This window comes from Drosophila busckii, chromosome 2R, assembly GCF_011750605.1.
Source record: "Drosophila busckii strain San Diego stock center, stock number 13000-0081.31 chromosome 2R, ASM1175060v1, whole genome shotgun sequence".
NCBI classification, from domain to species: Eukaryota; Metazoa; Arthropoda; class Insecta; order Diptera; family Drosophilidae; genus Drosophila; species Drosophila busckii.
The window spans coordinates 506,321-531,939 of record NC_046605.1 but is presented as its reverse complement, the minus strand read 5'-3'; the positions used below and the strand labels follow the sequence as shown (position 1 = coordinate 531,939).

The window sequence follows — 25,619 nt, the reverse complement described above, 5'->3', positions numbered from 1 at the left end:
AGTAGAGTAGAGAATAGAATAAGTAATAGCGAAGTCAGTTTAGTTTGGACTCTTCGGAGTGCTGGTGGGCGTTACCTTTGCGGCAAATGTAGTCGCCGGGGGAGAAGAGCACGGGCCGCAGTCGCAGCACCAGTTCGCAGAGGAAACCAGCTTCGGTGTTTTGAAAAATCTCCACCCGTTTGAGTGTATCTAAATGGACGTTAATTGCTATTTCAGCCTGCAAAGGACACACACAATAACAATATCAAGTTAAAGGCAGGCTGGCAGGCGCGTCTTTTTTATTTACCTTTAATTTATCAGGAAGACAGGATACGGCACGCTCCTCGTCTGAGCACTTTTGCGTGAGCCAGAGGTAATCGAACCATTTGATGACCTTCACCTGCAGATGGTTCGGCACCCGTCGCATGCGCATGTACGTCTTGACTCCGTCCAGCTTGGCTGCAAGTACAACAAACATCATTAAAGTCGCCTAGCCCTAGTAGCTTACAGCGCCACCGAAACGCCGCCAGCATACAAATAGACAAAAGCAGGATATAATAAGCCAATCAGCGTTTGCGTTTGCAATCAGCGTTTGCGTTTGCGTTTGCCATTGTATTATTTATGGCTGCCCGCCCGCCCGTTCGCTCGTTCGTTCGTTCGTTTAGTCTTGCTGATTAGCTTAAGATAGCATTGCCGCTGGACAACCTGGCGTATACTCGATATTTGAATACGAAGCGCTATATAAGTAATTCATGCAAGATAAAAATATATATACTGCTGTAGCACTCGACGTATGCGTAATGTTGTGCAACTTGGCGTATACTTGATATTTGAATACGAGTAGTTATTGCACAATGTGCTGAAGGGTTTGTCATTCAAGAAAAAAAAGATATTTTGAAGTGCTGTAATACTCGACGTATGCGTAATATGGAACAAATTGGCGTATACTCGATATAAAATAAGCTATAGTTGAATTTTTTAAGGCCATAAGAAAGTAAGATATTTACAACTGCTGTAATACTCGACGTATGCGTAATATTCAGCAAAACTCGCCTTATAATATTGTGCAACTTGGCGTATACTCGATATTTGAATACGAGTAGTTATTGCAGAATATTAAAAGGCGAAATGTGCTGAAGGGTTTACCATTCAAGAAAGAAATAATTACAACTGCTGTAATACTGAACGTATGCGTAATATTGCACAACTTGGCGTATACTCGATATTTGAAGCTATACCTAAATATTAAAAGGCGAAATGTGCTGAATCTTTCACTCAAGAATGAAACATATTTACAACTGCTGTAACACTAGACGTATGCGCAATATTTTAGCATTAGCTTTAACGGGCTTGTATTGCATTTGCAAGCAAAATTGCTCATGCTGTTTACTTCATCTCAGCCTCTGACAATCAATCGACTTTGTTTCCCTTGCAATTCCGAACCGAAAGCTGCTCGGCTCGTCTGTCTGTCTAGCAAGCGAGACTAGGCAGGTATGTGTGTGTGTGTGTGTGTGTGTGTGTGAGATGAGAGGAAATTAAATCTCTTGGATCGACGTCAGTGGCAGCCAATATTGACACAATTTGTCGGTTGACAACTGCGGCTGAGGCTGACAATGGGGTAGCCAGGGCTGCCCCAATCCCTTGATATGTATTTGCTCGTGTAAACATTAGCAAACCAACGGGGCAAACAAGCAAACAGATTGAAAACAAATAAATAAAATTGCTTCTCGGCCCGCCGGCAGCAACACACACGCACAACCAGCAACATAAATTTGTAAGTTTAGCGCGCTCATCTATAATGCAAGTGACGCCACAAGATACCGCCGCAAAAACAATGTGAACTCGGCGTATACTTGATACGAGCTAGTGCCTGGCACATTAATTCATCATTTAGTCGACAGGCACTCAAATTTCATTCACAGCATTTGCTACTTGCGCATGTTTTGTTGCATTTTCAATTAAGCGCAAGGAATTGGCAAAGCACTTTCAACATTCGCCGCTTCGCTTTGTGGGCTAAGACGATAAGACGGCCATGACTAACTTCTGAGAAGCCAGCTGGCTTCCACGAACTGTTTTGCCAATTTAGTTATCTCCTCCAACAGGTTGTTATTGACATATCTCATTAGCTGCTTTGCTGTGCTTTGACTAAGCCCCTTGAGTTTTAATTTCAGTTTTAATTTGATTCGCTTATCAGCCGAGGGATTCACTCAACAATCTCTCGATTGCTTATCATATCGCCGCACTGATAAGACATCCCAGTCGACCACTATATAAGCCTTGTGCGTTGCCACAAATGTTTAGTTTAATCGAAAATTCAATAGCGAAAATGCTTTGGCAAAAATTAATAATCTGCGTTGTGCTCTGCCTGGGCCTGAGTCTCGCCCAGAGTAACAACGACAACAGCACCAGCTGTGCCCAGCACTTTAGCCTGGTGGGCGACAAGTGCGTGCTGATTATCGATCGCTGGAACAGTTGGTATGAAGCAGATCGCGCCTGCCGCGCGCTCGGCGCTGGTTTGCTCAGCTTGCAGAATCAGCAGCAGAAGCAGCAGCTGGAGAAATGGCTCAACGCCACCGCTCCATACACCACTGAGTTCTGGACCTCGGGCAACTGTCTGGGCAAGCAGGGCGAGTACTGGTGGCAGAGCACCGGACAGCAGGCGCGCTATTTGCCCTGGGCCAGCAAGGAGCCGCTGAAGAACGCCGGCGACTGCATCTCGCTGTTCTCGAACACAACGCTGCAAGGTCAAAAGGTCGACGAGCTGCGTCTCAAGATGAAGGACTGCACCACCTGGGCTGCCTGCATTTGCGAGCAGACGCCTCAAAAATTCGACACACGCATTTGCCTCAAGCCTGCGGCCTTCGAATCGATAAGTGTGCCCAGCAACTAAAGCCTCATGTCTAATAAAAATTAAGTTAACAAATTTGCATACACTTTATCATTTTAAGGGTAGTTCAGTGGTGTGAATCAGTGTGCAACTGCAAATTAATGACGATTTGATTGGCAAAATAATTAGACAAACAATTTTGATTCTAAAATGAATTCAGTTTAAAAGAAAAAATATGAAATTTGATAATGTTTTTATGCAATTATTTAAATTAGCATTGAAAATAATTAATTATTAGTGAATTAGTTGATTTTTCAAAGCGTCAAATTTTTATTTTCTTTTCTGATTAGATTTTGTTTTTTTTTTTAGCCAACAAACTGATACACCCTAATGCTTCGTTGGCTAGCAGATTTGATAAGAGCACAGCGTAGTTTTTATCTTTATGACTATTTTAATTGCAGTGGCGGGCAGGCGGTACTCCCCATTGAATTTGAGTCCCAATTAAGTCATGACGAATCTTCCGTGATATGAGTTTATTCTTTGGCATTCTCGCTATTGTTGTGTGAATTGCGTAAAGATTGAGGCGGTATCGATTATCGGTGGCTTTACTTTTTACTTTACAACTTTTATGCTTCGCCCAGCTGAGTGAGGAAGCAGTAGTCAAGGATTATTGGATGGTAACCAAGTGCCAAGGCACATCAGCATTACAAATAACGGATATGCTGATAGCACACACACACACACACATGCACACACACACACACATACAGGCAGTATCAACGACAGGCGACAGCATGCAAAATTACAGCGATTTTTATTGCGGTTCTGCTTGGCTGGTTTGAAATTCGAGCGACTGCTGCTGGTACAAGAGATTTGAAGATGCGGGCAATACAAACACACACACACACATGGATACACACACACGTGCTTAGAGAGTGAGTTACGCTCTGCGGGTTTTTTGTTACAATTGAAAATCAATCTAAATATTAATTGCATATTCCCATTTACGTCCAGTGAAATTTCAATGAAGCATAAGAATGCTACAAAAGCAATTGTATTGTGTGCGTGTGTGTGTGTGTGTGTGTGGCTTGTGTGTGTGTGTGTGTGTGGCTTGTGTGTGTGTGTGTGTGTGGCTGCCACGCTGTGACTCAATATTTGTGGTTAGTTGGTCACATTGTTTATGTAGCAATTATTTTGAGCTTTAATTCAAGCTCTGCGGCTGCACACACACATAGAGACGCACACACACACACACACAGTTGCAACCGCATATCCTTATCCTTAAGCAAGTTTTATGCTTTCAACGCTTTTTCCATGCCGCTGCATATTGCGAACACAAAATTGAATTTGCCAGAGTTTTTAGCCTGCAGTTGAATGTGCCGCCAACCCTGGACTGGGTGCAACTTGCAACTTGCGGCAAGATTTCTTGCTGCGCTGCAAACTTTATTTTATTTATTTTTTTGTTTATTTCTTATACATAGTATATACCTTTATCTTATTTATTTTTCATTTTATGCGCTGCTTGGCAGCAGCAGCAGCAGCGCGAATTGCGAGCTCGAGTTGCAGCTGTGTGCGGCGTGTGGCAAGTTTATTATTTGTAGCGCCTGCCACTTTGGCCACTAATCTCTAACTGTAATTGCATTTAGAAATTGCGCACAGCATCCTTTGTTTTCCTCTCACAAACACAAACAAACAAACACAAACGCACTTGGCTGCAGCTCTGGCTGAGTCAAAGTTCAACAGCCAGGCCATGGAATATGAAGACAGTTAGACAGTCTGCAGCTTCACATGTGTGTGTGTGTGTGAGTTTTTGCCTTTTGCGCAGTGACTATAAAAAAATCAACTCTCGGTTGCAAAAGTTCAAGCCCATTGTCTATAGAAAACAAAGTGCTGCAAGTTGTGCTCCCCCCAGCCCTGCCCCTTACCCTAAACTGTATTTTTTTTAACTGCAGCACACGGCTCGAGTTTATACAAACATTCAAGTAAATATGCGTGACAAAAACTTGCACTTCCTGCCTTTTCATAAGCTCAAGACAAAAACTCCCAGAGCTGGGCGGGCAGGTTAAGAATAAATGGAAACCACTTAAGCCCATGTGAGCCAGCCCCAATTGAAAGGCAGAGGGCACAAAACTGGGAGTTGTTAAAGCGCATCGATAGATAATTCCGATGCGCAAAGAATGGAAACATGAAAGTTTCAATTTAATTAAATTCTAGCTAAATATTTGAAATGTGAGCGCAGCAGCAATAACATGGGAGAGCGAGACACATGCAGCGTGTGAGCGAGACACATGCATTAAGCCCATTTACGGTTTATTCGTGCAACAAGATGAGCGAGCGCGTGCAACACAAAACCAATTTGTTTCATTAATTATGCATATGCGGCTGCCACAGTCGCTGCCTCAGTCGCTGCCTCAGTCGCTGGCGCTGCCGCTGATGATGATGAAGTGCCCGGATGGCTAAGGATGCTCATGGATTTATTAGAGAGCAAGGTAAAAATAAATGCGCTCCGTTAGACATTGCATTGCAATAACAATAACAATGCGCATGCCAGCTGCAAAAATCCTTGGCAAATTCGCTTTCAGTTCTTTCTGCTTTTTTTTCTGTGTTTTCTGTTTTTTCTCAAGGATAATGGAATATTTTGCCCTTAAAGAGCAAGCTACATGCCATACAATGGCCGGCAATAACAAAAACAACAGCAGCAGCTACAGCTAGAGCAAGAGCAAGAGGAAGAGCAGGAGCAAGAGAGCAACAACAAAAGCCATGTTCTAAAAATACGACGGCCAAGCAAGTTGGCAGTACATGCAGCTTAATGGGCAAACCAGCGGCGGCGGCGGCGGCAGCGGCGGCGACTGAGCTGCGTCTACAATATTGATTGGAACACACACACACACACACAGACGCAAACACACACAAGGCATACAAATACAAGCAGCAAGCATACGCAGCATACACACAGATAGAGAGAGAGAGCGAAAGAGAGTGAGTGAGAGAGCGCGTCACGGTTAGAGCTGCAGGGCAAACACACACATACACACACAGCTGAGCACACACACACATTGCTGTTGAACCTGTGGCAAGCAAAAGCAAGCAGCGAAACGAACAACAACAACAGCAACCGCAGCTCACACACACACACACACACATACGGTGCGGGCAAGCTAAAGTGTATAATGGACGCTCGCCCAACGCTCGCAAAGGCAATGGCAGCTTCCAAGGCAAAGGCAAAGGCAAAGGATAAGACGAACTCAGAGCAAAAAGCAAAAGAGCGCACCGCATGCGACTTGTGCCATCCCTCGAAGAACATAGCAACCCCTTTAAAAAAACAGAAAAACGCCCCTTCAGCAGCCCCCGCTCATGCTCACAGCCTACGCAGCCATTGCTGCTGCTGCTATTTTTAGCAACGCGCTGGCAACAGCAACAGCAACAGCAGCAACAGCAACAAACAACGTCGCGCTGCGAATTCTAAGACCGCCAGCTGTATACTCTGCCTTATATATTTCTATAAACATTTTACACGCGCTTATTATAGCAAGTCGCACAAGCTTGCAAACTATTGCACACACACATATCCTGGGCAAGGACATAGCGAGAGCAGCGTAAAACAAAATGCCAGCGGGTTTAATGCAATTGCTGCAAAATTCTTTGCCAGAGTCGAGTGACCAGCACACACACACACACACACACACACATACATGCATTATATGTGTGTGTGTGCGTAAATTGAGCGCGTAAATTGTTTTAATTGCAGTAAACAACTGCAAAGCAACAAAGTGAACGCGCTGAACATTTGTAAAGCTTGTCAAGTGGCCAACAACACACACACACACACACACACACACATGAGCACACACAATGCACACACATCAATCAAGCGCGTTATTTACATAAAAAACTATTTACATTAATAATTACATTGAACGCACCGAGAGCAACAGAATTAACATAATTTTCAATGCACGTCGCTTTACCCATTGAATGGAAGCAAAGTCAATATGCAGGCATTTCCAACTTTTAACTAAGCGTGTGTGCATGTAAGTGTATTGGTGTGTGTGTGTGTGTGTGGCAACATTGTTGCTTTTGAAAAACCATCAATAACTCAAATATAATGACAGTTTTCCCACTTGTTGTTGCCAGCCCAAACCCCCACTCAGCTCAGCTCAGCTAGCCCAACTAAGTGAGGCTAAATGGATGAATAACTTAAAGCAGCTGCTGCCATAGTGTGTGTGTGTGTGTGTGTGTTGTTATTGCTTTGGCTGAGTGTGTGTGATGTTATGTAATTTAATAACGTCAATCAAATTTAAAAAAGGCGCAGGGCAACTATTTGAAAATCAATTTTCATGCCATAGAAGCAAAAGCAGCAGCAGCAGCAGCAGCAGCAGCAAGAAAAATGAGACACGACTCGAGTCGACTCCACTTGAAGCAAGAGATTTGCCGCGTACTTTGCCTAAGTAAATATATAAGTTTTTAAGTTGTTGGCCAACAAGCGCGTTTGCTTAATCTAGCAGAAGGCGGCACTAAAGTATTAAAGCCATGACTAGCAACTAACTAAATAGTTTAGCAGTTGTGTTTTTATATAAACGAGCATAACTTTTATGCAATTATTAATTTTAATTTGAATTTATCACATGCTCTCGACTATGATTACACATACGCCACGTATACCAATTTAGCTTCTGTTTGCTCTTCCCCTCTACTGTTTCGCTTTTGTAGACGCGCTGAATTGACAAATTGATGAATGGTTACGTGAGTTGCTGCAGCGTCAGCGAAGTACAACGGTCAACTAAGTGTTTTATTAGCCGCTCAAGCGCTGAGTTGCTTGTCAGTTGAATGTTCGTTGTTGTTTTTTTGTTGAGTTTGCTTATTTGTATATTAGTTAGGCCTTTGCATGTGGCAGATTACTGATGAGCAGGAGGCTGAGCTGCGCGAGGTGTTCGCTGCTTACGATGTGAATGGCGATGGGATCATTAATGCCAAGGAGCTGGCGCTGCTTATGCATAATACGGGACATCAGCTCACCGAGTCGGAGCTCTACGAGCTCATCGACAGCGTGTGCAAAGACGGCACACGCGAGCTGAAGCCCAGCGAATTCATTGCCATGATGGCGCCGCGTTTGAAGGACATTGAGAGCGTCGAGAATCTGCGTCGTGCCTTTGAGGTCTTCGATCGCAATGGCGATGGTTTCTTTGACGCTCACGATGTGCGCTTCATTCTCAGCACGCTGGGCGAGATTGTGGACGAGGAGCACTGCAAGCTCATAATGGATGAGCTGGGCGCCAGCACAGTGCAGCTGGTGAGCTTTGCTGACTTTGTAAAGTTCATGTGTAGTTGAATAAATTTTCACAGTTGCCCACACATTTATCAAAAATACTAAAAACGAAGATTTGTTACACTGAAAATTTGCAAGAGCATTAAACGCACCAAATTAATGCAAAGGCACGTTTCGTCCATTAAGCCAACGAGAGTCAGAGCTTTGCTTGCTTTGACTTTTCAAGCACATGGGGACACACACACACACACACATACATGAAAAGTGTTGTATAAACAAGTTGCAGCCTGCAGGACTTTGGCATAACTGATGACTGAGAGAGAGAGAGACGCTTTCGGACTGCCCTTAATACTTGAGCCAACAGCGACTAATGAAAGGACTGCTCGTCTGCTCTTCGTCGTTGCCTTTCCATTTGCACTTTCATTTTCGCATTTCGCATTTGAGTTGGCCTGAAATTAAACGACAGCACTGCCACTTGCATTTGTCCAGTTATTTATGGCGGGAGTTCATTTAGCTAATGGTCGCATGGCCTAGTGCGCACCCAAGTGCAGCCGGAGCCCGAAGCACGGACAGACCAGCAGGTAACTTGTAACTGCTGCTAGATAAATATAAAAGATAGAGTGCGATTCAACAAAAGCACATTCATTTCAAAAATGCCTTTCTATGCCACACACACACACACACAGGCAGAGAGAGAGAAAGAGAGAGGTGAACGATTTTTCCTCAGCTTAAGCAGCTAAAATGCCAAAGCCAAAAAGTTTTGCATACTTTTGAGAGCTTTTACTTATTGTTCTGTTTGTCAAGCATTTTGTCTGTTCGTCCGTCTGTCTGTCTGTCTGCCATTTTTATTTGTATCATACTGTTGCGCAACAGTTTAATCAGCAAACTCATAAATATTGCATGACGCATACGCACTGTTGTACGCCTTGATAAGAGCTTGAGCTAATTCCACGCGTTGACTTATGAGTTTCATTTGCAGCCCCCAATTGTAATTTAAATATTATAAACTCACCTTGAAACTCCTTGCGCGCCGCACTCACAGACGTCACAATGTTCGCCACATGCCCCAGCACCGTGGCGAACAGCATCAGCCCGAACAGCAATTGGAGAATCACAAACACATACTCGCCCTTGGAGCGCGGCTTGGGCAGATCCCCGATGGTGGTGAGCGCGAGCGTGCACCAGTAATAGCTCTGCAGATACTGCTTGACCACGTCGGCGCTCTCGGAGTCGTGGTAGACCCAGTTGCGTGAGCCGAATCCGTTGTTCTTGTGTATGATGTGGTAGAGGCAGCCGTTCCAATGGAATATCACAAGCAGATAGTGAATGAGCGCCGTGGAGCGAAACAGATTCGGGTAGTTGGTGTGCCGCTCGGTGCGGTCCATGAACGCCCAGAACCTGTAGATCTTGACCAGGCGAAAGCTGCGCAGTATCGAGTTGAAGCCAATGGACAGATACAGAAAGTCCAGCGGCAGCAGGCAGAGGCAGTCGATGTAGAAGATCGTCGAGTTCATGTAGTGGGTGCGCAGCTTTAGCGCGTCCGTTTGCAGCACGCCGTCCTCCAAGTAGCCGGTGCGGAAGTGAAAGAATATGTCGACCAGATACAGAAAGTCGGAGAAGTAGTCGAGACAAAACCATATTGCAATGGTGCGGCGATTGATCTCCTGGAACGCAAAGCGATAGATTATCACCCAGAAGTTGTACAGAAAGGCCATGGACACGACCATGGACCAGTAGTAGCACAACCGCCCCGCCGGATCGAACACAAAGTGCAGTTTGCGGGCGGCCGTGGCGGCGCGTAAGCGTTGCGAGGCAGTGCGATGCGGTTTCGGCGGCAGCGGCTCCCCAGGCGGCGGCACGCCAGATCCTGGAGCGCCTGGAGCACCTGGAGGCGCCTGCTGCTGCGACTGTTGGCACGCCGGCTGGCCTGGACCATGCGCGTGCGGATGATGCGATACCGTCGAGGCTGAATGCTGCAGCTGATACGGATGATGAGCTGCCTGTCCGGCAGTGTTGTGATGCGCGTGCTGCTGCGGGCGCGAGCGTGGATAACTGCAGAACGAGAGAGAGAGAGAGGGAGAGAGAGAGGAGATGTAATCATTATAATAATTTCAAACGAATTGTTGTTGATCTTGAGTTAATTTCTTTCATTATAGATTATAGAATTTGTACGATTTCGAGACAAGCAGAAAATCGGCACCGCTGCACATTTACGACCTCACACCATATGATCTGACATAACCTTAAGCGATATAAGATAAGGTTATCCTATTATAACTGTCTAGACTAAATTCTCATATTTGTTGGGTCACTTGAGTTCTCGGTTCCTGTTAGGTATACTCGAAATTTTGTTCCTTTAACTCTTAACTTTTGCACAACTAACTATTTTCTGCATGAGCATCTTCGAGTTCTCTGTGTTATATAATAAATTTACTTGTTTAAACCAGAAATTTTGAAAATATTTATTTCCAAACTTCTTAAATATTAACAAGTTGACGCATTAAGGTTGGGCGCGCTGATTGGGTTTTCCCCAATTCTTGCAACAAATGTTGGGTCTTGTTTAACACTCCAATATTTAAGGTTTAAAATAAAGATTAATGATAAATTACCTTTAAATTTAAATTTTACTTTTTGTATATAATGCATATATGTAATTTTTCTATTTGCTTGGTCGACTGTTCTTAGTTGACTTAATAAATAAATAATAAAAACAAAATAAAGAGATAACTATGATTTTGCTACCCATTGTTTAAACTATTTTACAGATAATAAGTAGACCAACAACATAGTCCTTAATTTTGTATATAAACCAGGCGCTATGGACAGCTGATCGCGTAACTATCGAGCGCTGTTATTATATATCGAGCAGCGGATGAAATGGCGGCAAACGTATAAGAAAATTTACAATTCGGTTTGTTTTTTTATTTTTTATTAAATGAAGAACAGTACAATCGAGCTACTATATATAATGAATTTAGCCTAACAGATAGGGATGCCCTAGCGGATCTGAACCTAGCAAGGATATCTTCATCGACGTCCAATTGTTTTAGCAAACCCTTGCCGACGTAGTCGTCTTAAGGGTCTAGCGGGTAATAGGCCTCTTGCGAGCAAGCTGGAGTGTCTCACCAGTTTGTCCGCATATCGGCTTGTGTGGCGTCCGATTTGTTCCTCCACTGTGTGCAGGTTGAGATCTCTGTGGAGTGTAGAGCCGCGCACATACCAGGGACAGTCAGTGATTTGCCGCAGGACACGGTTCTGCAGCACCTGGATGCGTTTATAGTTTGATCCCCCAGATCTGCACTCCATAGAGCCATATCGGCATAATGCAGTGCACATATATGGCTACAAGAACTGGTGGCAGACAAAAACTAAATTTTCAGCTAACTAATTCTACAGAATTAAATCATTTCATTCATCTTGAATCTTTAAATTCTTTATCAAAGGAATTATTTAGATGTTGAGCTGATTCCTTGCATAAAATTCATTCACTGCATAAATTCTTTGCACTCTTAATTGAATTCTAATGCAGTTTTGGACTTTAATTGGGTTTGGGATCAAGCGAACTCACCGATCTGTGCCGTTGCAGTAGTTGCCGCCATATTGATTGTGACCCATTTGCACGTTGGTGGCAATGCCGCCACTGTGAGCACCAGAGAGCGTGTTATCCTGCGAGCCGTGGCCGCCTGTGGATCGATTCCAGGTGCCCAGCAGTGGCTGATCGCCGCTCGTGGTTGTTTTCAGACGGCCGCGCGCTTTGCTGTTCTGGCGTTGCTTGTTGTGTAGTAAATCCATTTCGGAGGCAGTGCTTGCTGTGGCCATGTGCGATGGATTGGAGGCTCGAGAGGCACATGGTGTGGCCAGGCTGTCGTGTGACGTGAAGAAACCTTGTTGCGAGTAACTCTGTCCAAATTTGGGCTGGGACATGCCAAGCTTAGGGCCTAGATCTGCGAAATAGAACAGAACAAGTTTCAGTCACTATCGATATCAAGAGAGCATTTGCTGGTGTTTGTTGGTTTTCGTGTTGAGTAAAGGGCTAAGGACTACAAGCTAAGGGGGCGGGGTACGAGCAGGGGGTGCGGGTGAGGTGAGCCTTACCGAGAAAGCTCTGGCGATCGATTGAGAAGCGACGCAGGCTACCCAAATCAATGAACTGCTCATCGGCCGCCATTGTTGGTGTTATCGATAACTCAGTTGTATGCACACCACTAACAGCAGGAGCACTGGGCACGCCCACATTGCTGGCACCCAAGTAGGCTGCATTGCAGCCATAGAAGCTGCCATCGAGCTCGGCCATCTGCTGCTCGTATTGGGTCAGCGGATTGATCGACCTCGAGCTGTGATCCCTGTACAGCGGTCGAGGCGACGGCATCAGCGATGGATACGGCGGATTCAGCATGCCGTTCAGCGAGAGGCGTGGCTGCATTTCGGGCGTAAATTTGTGGCTGCTTCTTGTTGTTGCTTTTGTTGCTTTTGTTGTTGTTGCTCTTTCGTTTGCTTTTGTCGCTTTTAGCGCTGGCGGACGCCATTGTGCATCATCTTGAGCGTCACTGCTGGCGTCTGCTTCGTCATCGATTGCCGCAACGCGCGACAAGCGGCCGCCATTGGGCGCTGCTTTTGAGTTTGCAGTGGGCGTGGCTACAATTTTCTCTTTTCAGTTGCAATTTGATTTGTTTCGTGTTTAAAATTGTTAAACAGAAGAAAATGTGAGCAAAGAGTTTTGTCAATTAATTAAATTGTTCATCATTCATATGGCTTAACATTCTACATGATGGACAAGGTGTGGGGGAGAGAGAGAGAGAGGCAACAACAAACAACAACAACAACAAGAGTAAACAGCAACAACAATAATTTAAAAATTAACTTGAGCTAAGAGACTAAACCCCTTATTCAAGCTCATATCGTGTTTCCAATTCAACTTTTTGTGTAACATCTGCGCACAGTGGGGCAAGTGTATGTGCTAATAAAGTTTGATTTAATTATGTGCGCTCGACTGAGCCATGCAAGAGTTAAGAATAAAATGTGGAGCACAAGTCTCTGCAGTTATATATATATATATATATATATATATCAGTTGTAGCTGTTGCACAAACACACGAGCGAGCAGTCGCTTCATTAGCTTTAAGCAGCTGCCTGGTAACTGGCTCACTACGAAATTCATGAGCTGGCTAACACACACACACACACACGCACACAAGTGTAAGAGCGTGTCAGTAGCACGAGTGGCACTTCACTGTCTGTGTGTGTGTGTGTGTGTGTGGCAGACAATGTCCAAGAAGTTGTTGAGCTGCGTGTGGCGCCGCCAATTTATTTCCATTACAGGCCTTGCAACTTCTCGAGCTTTGTTGTCACCTGCCGGCTCCAGCTGTGCGCTTGTGTTCGCAATTGATTATTGGCGTAACGCTTTTAATTATAGCCCAGTCCCCAAAGCAAGTTCGCAGCCAGCAGCGCGCCCTTCATTTAATTAGAAACCAAAAAGCAATGCAATCTGTCGCTTGCCCCCTGCCCTGCCCCGCGCCAAATGCAAAATGTCTTTTAATTAATTTCAGCGTGCACAAACGTGTAACACGCCAACATGAGTTTGCACTTATTGCCGCATTCGCATTACGTAATATTTTCTAATTAATTAACGCTTAATGGCAGCACACAAATCAAATCGCTTTATTTATGAACTGAACTCAACTGAACTTAATTCGCCATCAGGTGTTGTCTAATACATTTTTAATAAACGCCAGCCAGACAGACTCGAGCTCAAAGTCTCTGACTCAGATGGATGAGCAAGTTGGCAACATACTTAGTTGCAAGCTGGAGGCCAGCGACCACCAGCTGGGGCAGGCAAAGTGCATTTCCATGTAGCTGACGTTGTAATCAAAACTTTTAATCTCCTGCACACACACACAGACAGAGACAGACAGACGAACACACAGACACAACAATGTGCATTTTACTTGCCTGTTGCATACTTTCAGGTGCTATCAACTACATTGTTCCGAGATTTCAGTTTCTTTTCTACTTAAAACTGTATTTAGTACTCAGGACTTTACGCTTCTCTCTATAAGACAATTAGGGCGTGGGCGTGGGCGTGGGCGAGAACACAATCTGTGCACTATTACTTTTTAATTTCACTAATAGTTGAGTGTCATTAATTTGAACTTTTGTTGTCTTTGCTATTTGATTTCCGTACAGAGATTCCGTAAATGTTGCCTTGCGGCGTAGTTGGCGTTAAAAAAAAATGAAAAATCTACGGCTTGATGGCGGCCACTTTGTCATCAGCCAGCCAAGCAGCCAACCCAGGAAAGGGAAACTTGCAACAAACTTTGCGCCAAAGTTCAACAAAACGCTTCAGCGACTTTCTGCGGTTGCAGCAGCCAACGGAGTTGGGGGCGTCATGAATTGTCGATAAATTTGCTTGCCGCAAATCATCGCCCAGTCCATAACAAACAGAGTGAGTGTCCGATTTTAAAGCAGAAACAAGAAAAGTGAGGCCGAGGCCACAATTATTTGGTGCAGCTGCCGCAGCAAACGAAAATATTTGAACGCTTCGTTTAGCTCGCAAGCGAAAAATACTTTGACAAAAGTTTCTGAGCAAACTTTGCTTAAAACATACTTCAGCAACACACACATACACACACACATACACATATACAAGTATAAACTAGTAGCGCCAGACGCTAGCTAGCCTGGCAAGTCGGCCGCAAACTCAAATGACACAAAAAGGAAGTCACGCAATAAAAACTTCAAGAGCCAACAATAAACCCATTCACTCCCTCCCCCCGACCCCCCGCACTGCCCATCGAGTCCTCTTGGCGAGCTGCCGCGCTGGAAATTACAATAGTTAACTGTTTAGAGGAACAGCTGTCAGCTGAAGTGACATTGAGGCGGGTTACGACAAGGCAGCAGCACCCACTGTAGACCAATGTCGACCACTGTTTGTCCATCTGTCTCGGACGAGTTCACCACAAGTATTTAAGAATCTTCAGTAATCCAAATTTCAGCACAAGCACAAAACTTGAGACATAAATATTGATAAACAAATTGAATTTATAAACTTATGCGAGATGTAGTGAATGAATCGAGAAGTTACGCTCAACAATAAAATTATTTGTTCCTAGCGTAATTCCAAATTCTCTACTACTTTTTGAAACTCTTCTTTTCTTCTTCTGAATTCACGAAGATTGAATTTTCTAAATTCTAAATGAATTACAAAATGTTTGAAATCTTTCACATCTTTGTTACTAATAATAGTTATCAAGTTTAGTTTATCAGGCGTTCAGTCGTGAATGAATCGACTGGCACTCAATTCAAGATTTTGAGAATTTGAATTACGTTCAACAATAAAATTATTCGTTCCTAGCGTAATTCAAATTCTCTACTACGTTTTAAAAACTACTACGAATTGAAGATTGCATTCTCTAAATTCTAAATGAATTACGAAATGATTGAAATCTTTTACATCTTTGTTACTAATAATAGTTATCAAGTTTAGTTTATCAGGCGTTTGGTTATCTAGCATGAGATGTAAATGAATTTAAAATTTAGAGAATTTAAATTACGCTCAACATTAAAATTATTCGTTCCGTTCTCAACTACTTTTTAATTCAAACTAAATCCAATTCGTGCTCTAAATTCTAGTTTATCTAAATTCCCAACATCTCTGTTACCAATGCTAGTTACTCAGTTTAGCTTAGCAGGCATTTTGTTTAGTGTTGTTCAATTTAGTCGATCATAAAAATTTCTAGCATGAGATGAACTATCGAAAATTATTAGTTATAGAATTGCAATTGCAGTTGCAGTTGTTGTTGTTGTTGTTGGTGTCGTCGTCGCCGCTCTCGGCGGACAATTCCAGCACAGATCACCGGCGGGTGAAGCGTCTGTCGTCGCCGGACTTTGACAAGGATCAGACCCTGGAGTTGGCCAAGTATGTGGTCTCCATACGATCGCGCACGCCGCGCTTGTACTTCGGGGACAACCACTACTGCTGCGGCGTCATAGTGGCGCCCAAGTTCGTGCTGACCGCTGCGCACTGTACCATGGAGTGGGTAATACGCCATCAATCGTTGCCAGCCCTTAAACGCTGACTGACTTTCCCCAAAACGCAGCAAGAGCAAAATCCTGCACCAGAGCCGCACGCTGCTCGTCGTGGGCGGCACGCCGAACCGGCTCAAGTATGTGACCGGAACGTCGGTCAGTTTGCCGGTCTCCAAAATCTATGTGCCGATGAATTTCACCATGCACAACACCGACAACATTGCGCTGCTGCGTCTAGCCTACGCCTGGCCCTCGAATCACCCGCGCATTGCGATCGCCAGTCTGCCCGACTCGGCGCCAAGTGCGGGCAGCAACTACACTGTGCTGGGTTGGGGCAGCATGTTCAAGGTAAGTGCGGGAAACGGGGGGCGCTCAACCTTGATTAATGCGCTGGCTTGTAGGGTGGACCCATGTCCTCGGTAATCCTGCAGATCACCGTGCGGCTTATTGAGCATAAAAACTGTTCGGCCCAGCTGCGCACCTTCATGGACGAAATGCTCTGCGCTGGCAATCTGCACGACGAGCTGGATCAGAGTCCCTGTGCCGGCGATACGGGCTCCCCCATGATAGCCAACGATACCGTCTATGGTGTTGTGTCCTACCGCTTGGGCTGCGGCTCCAAGACCATGCCCTCCGTGTATACGAATGTGCACCACGAAATGGAGTGGATCAATTACATTCTGGAGAATGCTGCAGTGCAGCGAAGAGCGCCACTGGCTACACTAATGCTCGCAGTACTGCTACAGATTGTGCTACACTTTTGAAAAAAAACCCACTTTTTGACCACCAAACACCCACCCAACCACACTAACTGTCTGTGCTGTCCGAACGAGTTAACCACTCATCGTCTTATTGGTCTGAATTGAATTAGAGCTAAGGGCTGCCTTCGCCTCAAGTGTCACAAAGCAGTTGAAGTTTGCTCTCTAGTTTGTTATGAACTATCGAAATTGTTCAGTTCCAGTACTATATATGCTATTGATTTTACTCTGCTCCACCACAAGCCAGGCCGGCTCTGGCTGCGGCCGCGGCCAAGCCAAGCAGCGCGTGAGGCGCCTCTCCTCGCCACAGTTTGACAGCGAGCGCAGCTTGGAGCTGGCCAAGTATGTGGTCTCCATACGCTCCCGCAGCTATCGCAAGCTCTTTGGCGACAATCACTTCTGCGGCGGCGCCATAATTGCGCCCAAGTTTGTGCTCACCGCGGCCAGGTGCTCAATGAGGTGGGTAAGCCGACCCCTTGGTGTAAAGCAAAGCCTTAACGCGTTGTTAACCTCAAAAGCAATCACATGGTGCTGCATTTAGGTCGCTCGCTCATTGTGGTCGCCGGCACGCCCAACAGGCTCAAGTCGGTGCCAGACGAAACGATCGAGAAAGGCGTGAGCAGCGTGCACGTGCCCAAGGATTACAAAGCGCTCAAGTCCAGCGACATTGCGCTGCTGCAATTGACAGCGGCTTGGCCAACGAATCATCCGTCGATCAATATACTCAGATTGCCCGTAGCTGCGCCCATCAGCGGCCAGAACTACACTGCGCTGGGCTGGGGACGCATCTATAAGGTGAGTTAGCTCCAGTGCAGCTCTGCCTGCGCACAGTGACTCCCAAGTGACTACTTCTAGCTACTTGCAGGGTGGACCGTTGGCCATGAATATTCTGCACATTGATGTGCTGCTGCTGGACGCAAAGCAGTGCGCGGAGTTGCTGCCACGCCTACAGCCGGACATGCTATGCGCTGGGAATCTGCAGACGCAGCTGGACGCGAGTCCTTGTGCCGGCGACACCGGATCCCCGTTGCTCAACAACGATACGCTCTATGGCGTGGTCTCGTATAATCTCGGCTGTGGTGATCAGAAGCGGCCGTCCATCTATACGGATGTTTGGTATCACTTGCAGTGGATTGAGCAAACAATGAAGAGTGCTGCCTGCTCGCTAGATGGCGCTTTGAGCAGCATGCTGCTAGCCTGGCTTCTACTGTCTGTGCTTGGAGCATAAGCGGAGCGCATCTCTAGCAAATAAATGTGTGTGAAAAAGTTGCTCCTAGCTCTTCTCATTGCTCCAATACCAATATAAATTATCGGGCGCAGCAGCAGTTACGTGATTTCGCATAGACTTTGCCTTGATTAGGGAGCAGCCTTCGAGTTTCCAATTGCGACCCCAACCTGCTGCCAATTGCCACTTGCCTTGATTGGCTTTTCGGCGGCGTTGACTTGGCAACGAACTAACTGACAGTCCGACTGGCCGTGCAAATATCAAAGTTACAGGAGGACTACAGGACTAACGTAGTTACTGGCGCTTGTTTGGCTATTCGTCGTATGGCTGCCTCTTGAGCGGTTTAATTGGCGGCGTTGTGTAACAGCAGAGAATTTAAATTTAGAAGCTCATTGCACTATCTGTTGAGCAATCAATCAACGCTAAGTAGCGCTCAGCATAATGCACTCATAAGTCTTAATATCTGTTTTGTTTTTTTTTGTGCGTGGCATAGACAAAAGTTCGGCACCTGCGTTTCCCCACTTAAGTAATGAATTTCGTGCCTCCTTTTGTCTGCCATGACGACTGCTCCTTTTGCTGTAGGCAAATGCGTAATGACGACATTAATGCAAACGACTTCATTTAATTAAACGCCTCAGTACGAGATAAAAAGCGAGATGAAGCATGCGTCATTATTAAGCGAGAGAGAGAGAGAGCTGGATGCTCATACGCCGCTTTGTACGCTTCAATGCATTGCCAGCTGCTGGCAGGCGGTGACATAAGCAGGGGAATGCGCTGTCCCTTCCGTCTCTATAGTTGTGCGCACGTGCGTGTAAATACATGAGATACTCTTATGTGCGATGCCAGGTGCGATGCCAATTCAATTAGACGGCTGGCGCCCCCAGTTCAACATTGACCAAATGGCCGCCGAACTTGCTTAAAGCTTTGGCTGACTGCTTGGCTATTAATGCGCTAAGCAAATATTAAATTTTTACACATGTAAGTGACTGGAGTCATTAGCAAGCAGACAGCACAAGCTGCAGCAACCGCAAGCAGTACAGAGAGAGAGAGAGAGAGAGAGGGAGAGCGAAAAAAAAAGGCAAACTGTTCATTTGCATGCGCTGGCGCTCATTACATTGACATTAAACTTTTAATAAACGCGCACATGTGCAAAAATGTACGCCATGTGTGTGTGTGTGTGTGTGTGAGTACACTGAACTTATATAATTATCTATCGATAGATGTATGTCTAAAAAAAAGAGTCGTATATAATAAATATATGACTAAAAAAAGAGTTAGAAAAACGAGTTATAAAAGACTCTTGAAGAAGAGACATGGCTTAGGTATTTTTTTCTCCCGACGACAGTATCATTTATTTTGATCAGCAAGAGGTATAGAAAAGACTCAAAAAAGATCAGAAATTTCAAAAAATGCTGGCAGGGTTAAGCCAAGCAGGTTTGTATAAATAGCAACTGGCATTTTGATTTTTAAAGCGAACTGAAGTCAACGCTTTTCTCTCAGTGCATGCCACAGATGCCGGAATGCGTGTTAATGCGGCCTGTGTGGCAGCTGAGTGAGTGACAGCCGACAGGAGCAACTGCAACAGGCATTTATGTGTCTGGGTGTGGGTTGTGGGTTCTGGGGTTGAAATATCTTAATTTCCTTTGGAATATGCAGTTAATTACATTTTACCAACTGCAATGATTTGCACAGTCACGTGCAACATGCCGCATGTAATTTTTCCCTTCTGCTGCAGCAGCTGCGGGACTATTAAGCGCGCTACGCTTCAGTGTTGATGTGCATAAGTTTGCACTTGCAACTCGCTCTTACTGTGTGTGTGTGTGTGTGTGTGTGTGTGTGGCACTTGAGGTAAGTTGCAGTGTGAGCGAGAGCAGCAGCCGTATGAATGTCAAATGAGTCGCCATAGATAGCAGCGGGCCAAGCAGCTGCTCATGCATTTGACACTAAAGCCACACACACACCCCCATGTGTGCGTGTGTGTGTTCAAGTGTAAGTGCATTTCGTTATGAGCTTAGCAGTCTTATAAATGTTTACGTATTTGTTTGCCAGCGTTATTTGCCCCCAAGTGCAGTCGCCGTTGCTGTTGATGCTTCCCCAGCGCTCAACGTTGAACGCTCAACGCTCAGCAGCTGAGCTCTGTGACCTTTGTGCTGGCTGTAATTCTATATGTTGCTTTATCAGTAAATACATGTGTGTGTGTCAACTCTATGTGTGTGTGTGTAGTGCTCTGCATTTTAAGCTAACTGTGCACAGCACATAAATATCTAAAGCGTTCTTGAGTAACTGCTCTAATGGATTTGGGTTAAAAATACACACAGGCAACTGTATGCGTGTGCGTGTGTGTGTGTGTGTGTGTGCTGCAAGGACATGTTGAGGGCACTGCACAAGTTTTACTCAGCAGCTGCTGCGCTACCTGCCGCTGTCTCCTGCTGTTGTTTAAGATTTTCAAATTAGTTTAATTTAAATTAGAAAGTGCAAGCGAGAGAGCGACAAAGACAGAGATGGAGACTTAAGCAAGCACTTTGCAGTCAGTTAAAATGTCAATTGCAGTCTAAGATGCAAACAAGCGAAGCCCTAAAACACACACAGAGACACACACACATACATATAAAGCACTTGTGCTATGCACACAATGTGCGGGGTTGGGTCTATGTAAATTTAGCTGCAATTTAATGATTTGTAACTTTAATAAACGAATTATGCAACAAATTTGTATAAATGCCAAAGCTAAGCTTAGGCTACAATTGAAATTAAGCGCATTAATGCAGCTTAAGCCGTCGCTAATATCAATAGCAGCAGCCAGCGGCGTATTAAATAAATTCCAACAAAAATTATAGATGCCATAAAGCGAACACACACACACACACACACACACATGTAATAGCCGTGTGTGCCAAGTTATTGTTTACGACGTGCTTAGTGGCAAACTGGGCTTTGATAATGAAACAAGCACGCACACACACAAAGGCACACAGACAGGCCATGAGCTCATATGGCCACGCGCTGACAGTTAACGGAAATTGCGACAAATGCCGCACAGACTGAGGCCAAAAAGCACATTTTGTGGCTCAAGTTAGTTGCATAAATACAATCAGTGTATGTGTGTGTGTGTGTGTGTACATGCGGCACGTGATGTGATTAGTGCAAAGCCAACATTGTCGCCAACTTGTGCTGCTTAGATTTTAATTTTTTCGTCCAGGCTATAAATTGTAAGCCGCCCATGTGGCGTATGCGTAATGTGCACCCTTTTCATTTGCAATTTTCATGCTACTAAATGCTGCAAGACACACACACTGACAAGTGATGAACCTGCGCTTGGCCACAAATCCATGTAAACAACAAAAGACGCTGCTCAAAGCGGTTCAATGCATTAAACGTCTAAGCGTCTAAGCCGCTTGCGGCGTCGCTAATTGATGAATTGAACTTTAGTAGCAGCAACAATGACAACAATAGCAGCGGCAACAATTGTCCCCCTGCGCCCGCTGACACACCCACTCTGACGCACTGCGTCGCTGTTGCTTAATTAATTTGCGTACACAGCTACTTCAACTTTCGGTTGAATTAAATATTCTAAGCATGCGGCCGCCCACGCCCCCCTCTGATGCCTTCATAATTGTATTTGTTTTAAGCACTTTGCATTATTTTTTTGTTGTTAACAGCGAACCCTAAACAACAACAAATGCTCGACTATTGACTTTTCAATTTCTCATTTTGTGCGCAACTTTTTTAAAGTGGCCACCCCCCTGGGCTCAACATTTTCCTGCAATGTCATTGTTGCTGTGCTTTTGCTTTTTTGTATTTGCCCACCCCACTGCCTCCCCCACTCTCTATGGCCGACTGTCGCCATTATGCCATTAGCTTTGGCCGTAGCGTATTTAGGTCACATGATGATTCCAATGCCTGAGTGCATTAATGGACGACACAGCAATGCGGCTCAAGCTAAAGCTCTTTGCTCCCACACGACAAGCCGGACAAAACGACAAAAAGCCTCAAAACATAATAAGAGCCAGCAGTAGCCACGCCTACAAGCAGCTAATGGGCGGCGGGGAGGGGAATGCTCTGCTCTGCTCTGTTTGTCCCAGAGCAGAGGCGAATGTGAATGCCTCAAGTCGCTGCCAATTCGAATCCGTAGCCTGAGCACAGCACACAAAGGATATCAAATTTAAGTGCACACACACACACACACACATGCACACACATGCTCACACATTAATGCAGGCCAGACTCGCTTAACTAAGCGAGTGTCAACCCAAAAGTTTGCTTAACTACAACGAATTTATGTTTGCACAACTAGTCGAGCTACCCTCGCTTTAGGCAGCTGACGTATGTGTGTGTGTGTGTGTGACCTAATCGCATTGAATTTAATGTCAAGCAATTTTTACTCGCATTCAGTCTCAGAGTTTGTGTTTGCCAAAGAAATTCTTTGAAAACATCATCAAAATACTTTGAACTTTTTATTGTCCGACTGTCCGTCTGTGCGTCCGTCTGTCCGTTTGTCGCACAAAGTAAAAAGTGCCTTCATTAGGTCATTTTCATTTCATTTCATAATTTGTCGCAAATGTTTTTATCAACAACTCTCTGAACGCATTTTAATTTGATTATGTCAGCCAAAAATCGATCCAAAGCGATACGATTCACTGACCCCCACCCGCTCCTCAGGCATTGCCTGCGCTCATGTGGGCAGCTCATGTGGCCAGGTTGTGACTCACTGACTGGCTGAAGTGCGTTCCTCTGCTCATAGTCATCACATCTGTCGCAATTGGTTATTTGATTGTGGTCATAATAGTTTCACCACAGGGCATCACTGCATCCCCCCCACCCACACACACACACTCGTATCAAAGCTGGACCACTCTTCATATCGCGTATAAAATGGATGCACGAACGAATCGTTGAGTGCTGCTCAGTTGTTGAGTTGAGAGCGCAATGGGAATGAAATTCATATTCACACATGTCCCAAGGCTCACACACACACACACACATACTATAGCTTCTCAATTCGGCTTGACGTCAGTTGCTGTCGAGGCGCTTTTGACGCTCTTTGGTAATATTTTTATTGGCAGCCAAATGCGATTATGGCAACAACAAAACTCGCCCACTGCTCAATCCTGACGCTCTGAATTTTTGGTTGCCAGCATTTCTATTTGGAAACATGTCTTTGAGCTTGAGAGTTTGAAAATGTTTAAGCAAAAAGCCGCTGGCTAAATTTCTAGAGCAGCAGCCGCAGTTTGCTCCAATTTTTCTGCTTCTGCTTCTGCTTCTGCTTGTTGTTGCCACAAAACGTGCGCAAAATGCAAACTATGCAAACTGTGCATACACCGGATGCATGCCACTCTGAGCTGCGGCTCCACTGATAGTGCTTATAATTTTGTTGGCGCTGTAATTGCGCTCAGTGTATTGTAAGCAGCTAAATTTGCCGCAGCGCCACGTGCCCAATCAGCAGCAGCAGCCCCCGAAAAAAGAAAGAAAACGAGAGAGTGACAAAAAAGAGAAGCAGAGCGAGAAAGCAAACAAATTTTTATAATCCGCTTAGCAGCGTCAGTTGCCAATTTACAGAGAGAGCAAAGCGCAAAACTTAATTTGCTGCGGTGCGAACGTCGCTCTGGGCGCGCGCTTATAAGGAAGGGGGCGTGGCGTAATTACAACATAAATTTCGGCAAATTTAGCTGCTTTAAAAAAACTTTGCAGCATTTAGTTGCCCCCCCCACTCCACAGGCAATTGTCTGCGCTTTGGTCTGCTGCTAATCCCAGCGCAGAGCAGAGCAGAGCAAAGCTGTGCATATGTGTGTGTGAGGTTAGCTCAGTGACTGCGCAAATTATCGCTGCCAGTTGACCAAACTCGATAAGGCCAAACATGTGTAGAGCGGGCGGCTTAGCAAGCAAACAGAGATGCAGATAACACGACAACACGCATACGCCCTGTGGTCGAAAAATAATAGCCAGCCAGCCAGGCCAGCTAGCCAGGCCAGCCAGGGCATTCATGTGATTGATATGCTAGTGAACGTAGCTGTAGCTGCAGCTGTAATTGTGGCCAGCACGTCGGCCTGAAATGGCCGTAAGCGTATTTCAACTTTAATGTGCTTAATGTTTGATTTCTCACACACATTGAGTGCAATAGAATTTTAGACACATTCAGTACTTTATTGCTTAAACGGTTTGCATTTCAATATTAATTCTTAAATCTTGAAGTTTAGCCTTTAATTTAATCTAATTAAGCTTTGCATATTATGTCTCTGACTTGAGCTAATTATTTGCATTATCTAACTGCTGGCATTTAAATTATAATTATACAGATTCTATGCCTTATTGTTATGCATGTCACTTGCTGCTGCTGCTGCTTCTGTTGTGTGTGTGTGTCCAAAGCTAAAGCAGGAATTAGCGCATTCAACCACTTGAGCGTATAAAAGTCTCTCGCTCTCTATGGCAAAGCGGAGCTTTGAATAAACACCTAGACCAGCTTACGCCGTTGAGTCTTTAGTTCCACTATCTGTTGCTGCTTTGGCTTTGCATTTATAATTGCATTAAGTAGCCCACAAAGAAAACTGTTCACTGAATTTATCTCTCTCTCTCTCTCTGTTTGTGTGTGCGTGCGTTAACTTTAAGTGCCCCTTTGAGCTGTTGTGGGGTCTGCACCTGGCGCTACATTGTGACGTATACGCAACGTTGACATCTCGTTTGGCTCAAACGCAAATGACAATTAAAACGCAGCCGTGAGCCATTTTGTCGTCAATGCAACATTGTGGCAAGCTGCAGCTATTTTCAGAGCGCACCGAGAGGGGGTGGTGGGGCGAGTGTTGAGTGCTCAGCGCATTGCATTACATTGAGATTTTCAATTTAACGCTTGCACTCGGCTTGTCTCTAGTTCAAACTTGGACACATCAAAGCGAGGTAAACTAATATGGCACGTAGATTGCTTTTATAATTGAAATGCTCAAATTACATTTTAGCGCCGAGCGTGTGCCACACATTGTTGCAACTGCAGCTGTCACATGATAGACTCAGCGCCTGTTGTAGCTGCTGCTAAATAAAACTAATTATATATGCGCCACAGATTTAGAAGCTGGCGCACCTTGCTTAAGAGCTTGAGCATAGGCAGGCAAATGGAAAAAGTTTTACAGCACTCAATGGCCGCACTTTGCTTCGTCCCTGACAACAATAACAAGCGCAACGAACGTACGAAAAAAAATAACAACAACAAAACGTAGAAAACTTTGTGCAAAACTTTGACGTTGAATTTTAACTGGGGGACTGGGCAACAAGCAGCCAAATCAATGATGCAGCTGCCATAAGACCCCTAAGCTCAATTATGTTGTCAAAGAGAGAGAGCGAAAGAGAGTGAAAAAGATAGACAAAGACAGCAGCTTGGCCATTGTTAACTACTTTATACGTCAGACATCGCAGCAGCTAACAAAAGCAACAGCTTTGAATTGGCTTTGATTGCTGCTGCTGCTTTTCCGCGCACATAAATAGGCAATAAAAAATTAAAATGCGCAATATGCAGAAACAGAAAAATGTTTTAGTCTCTAGCGATATATATAT

General features: G+C 44.9%; 5 protein-coding genes across 14 annotated transcripts in view; 4 read left to right on the top strand and 1 right to left on the bottom strand.

Moving 5' to 3' along the window:
• LOC108596303 (cyclic nucleotide-gated channel rod photoreceptor subunit alpha) overlaps positions 1-25,619 on the bottom strand; it is a 57,924-nt gene that overhangs the window by 4,587 nt on the left and 27,718 nt on the right. For 3 of the 5 annotated variants that reach the window (XM_017981898.1, XM_017981900.1, XM_017981899.1), the window contains exons 3-7: positions 12,168-12,719; positions 11,641-12,016; positions 9,085-10,124; positions 287-438; positions 76-217 (exon numbers count right to left, since the gene is read on the bottom strand). In XM_017981898.1, coding sequence (XP_017837387.1) covers positions 76-217; positions 287-438; positions 9,085-10,124; positions 11,641-12,016; positions 12,168-12,719 — 2,262 coding nt within the window. The remainder of the gene's footprint in view (positions 1-75; positions 218-286; positions 439-9,084; positions 10,125-11,640; positions 12,017-12,167; positions 12,720-25,619) is intronic. The other 2 variants (XM_017981901.1, XM_017981902.1) reach the window with 1 other exon arrangement.
• On the top strand, positions 2,293-2,902 carry LOC108596307 (ladderlectin). Its single transcript, XM_017981910.2, has one exon. The coding sequence runs from the start codon at positions 2,306-2,308 to the stop codon at positions 2,867-2,869; it is 564 nt and encodes a 187-aa protein (XP_017837399.1). The 5' UTR covers positions 2,293-2,305; the 3' UTR covers positions 2,870-2,902.
• LOC108596310 (calmodulin-alpha) lies at positions 7,609-8,532 on the top strand. Of its 2 annotated transcripts, none has more exons than XM_017981916.2 (2): positions 7,609-8,096; positions 8,186-8,532. In XM_017981916.2, exons 1-2 carry the CDS (start codon positions 7,692-7,694, stop codon positions 8,216-8,218), a joined length of 438 nt encoding a protein of 145 aa, XP_017837405.1. In that variant the 5' UTR covers positions 7,609-7,691; the 3' UTR covers positions 8,219-8,532. The 2 variants fall into 2 exon arrangements, with proteins under 2 accessions (XP_017837405.1, XP_017837404.1); XM_017981915.2 differs by having other exon boundaries at positions 8,150-8,532.
• On the top strand, positions 15,760-16,878 carry LOC108596305 (trypsin-like). Of its 2 annotated transcripts, none has more exons than XM_017981905.2 (3): positions 15,760-16,108; positions 16,169-16,445; positions 16,499-16,646. In XM_017981905.2, exons 1-3 carry the CDS (start codon positions 15,815-15,817, stop codon positions 16,546-16,548), a joined length of 621 nt encoding a protein of 206 aa, XP_017837394.1. In that variant the 5' UTR covers positions 15,760-15,814; the 3' UTR covers positions 16,549-16,646. The 2 variants fall into 2 exon arrangements, with proteins under 2 accessions (XP_017837394.1, XP_017837393.1); XM_017981904.2 differs by having other exon boundaries at positions 15,784-16,104; positions 16,499-16,878.
• Positions 17,018-18,121, top strand: LOC108596306 (trypsin I-P1-like). 4 transcript variants are annotated; one of them, XM_017981906.1, is made up of 3 exons: positions 17,018-17,314; positions 17,374-17,650; positions 17,721-18,121. In XM_017981906.1, the coding sequence occupies exons 1-3, from the start codon at positions 17,031-17,033 to the stop codon at positions 18,081-18,083; spliced, it is 924 nt and encodes a 307-aa protein (XP_017837395.1). In that variant the 5' UTR covers positions 17,018-17,030; the 3' UTR covers positions 18,084-18,121. The 4 variants fall into 4 exon arrangements, with proteins under 4 accessions (XP_017837395.1, XP_017837396.1, XP_017837397.1 ...); XM_017981907.2 differs by having other exon boundaries at positions 17,711-17,850; XM_017981908.1 differs by having other exon boundaries at positions 17,397-17,650; positions 17,721-17,812.

Bases quoted from the DNA above. Each gene is read 5' to 3' on its own strand.
- LOC108596307 (XM_017981910.2), top strand. From the start codon at position 2,306: ATGCTTTGGCAAAAATTAATAATCTGCGTTGTGCTCTGCCTGGGCCTG.
- LOC108596305 (XM_017981904.2), top strand. From the start codon at position 15,815: ATGAACTATCGAAAATTATTAGTTATAGAATTGCAATTGCAGTTGCAG. The intron at 16,105-16,168 runs GTGGGTAATACG...CCCAAAACGCAG, and splicing joins GCTGCGCACTGTACCATGGA to CAAGAGCAAAATCCTGCACC. The intron at 16,446-16,498 runs GTAAGTGCGGGA...GCTGGCTTGTAG, and splicing joins GTTGGGGCAGCATGTTCAAG to GGTGGACCCATGTCCTCGGT.
- LOC108596306 (XM_017981906.1), top strand. From the start codon at position 17,031: ATGAACTATCGAAATTGTTCAGTTCCAGTACTATATATGCTATTGATT. The intron at 17,315-17,373 runs GTGGGTAAGCCG...TAACCTCAAAAG, and splicing joins GCGGCCAGGTGCTCAATGAG to CAATCACATGGTGCTGCATT. The intron at 17,651-17,720 runs GTGAGTTAGCTC...AGCTACTTGCAG, and splicing joins GCTGGGGACGCATCTATAAG to GGTGGACCGTTGGCCATGAA.
- LOC108596310 (XM_017981915.2), top strand. From the start codon at position 7,692: ATGTGGCAGATTACTGATGAGCAGGAGGCTGAGCTGCGCGAGGTGTTC. The intron at 8,097-8,149 runs GTGAGCTTTGCT...AAATTTTCACAG, and splicing joins GCGCCAGCACAGTGCAGCTG to TTGCCCACACATTTATCAAA.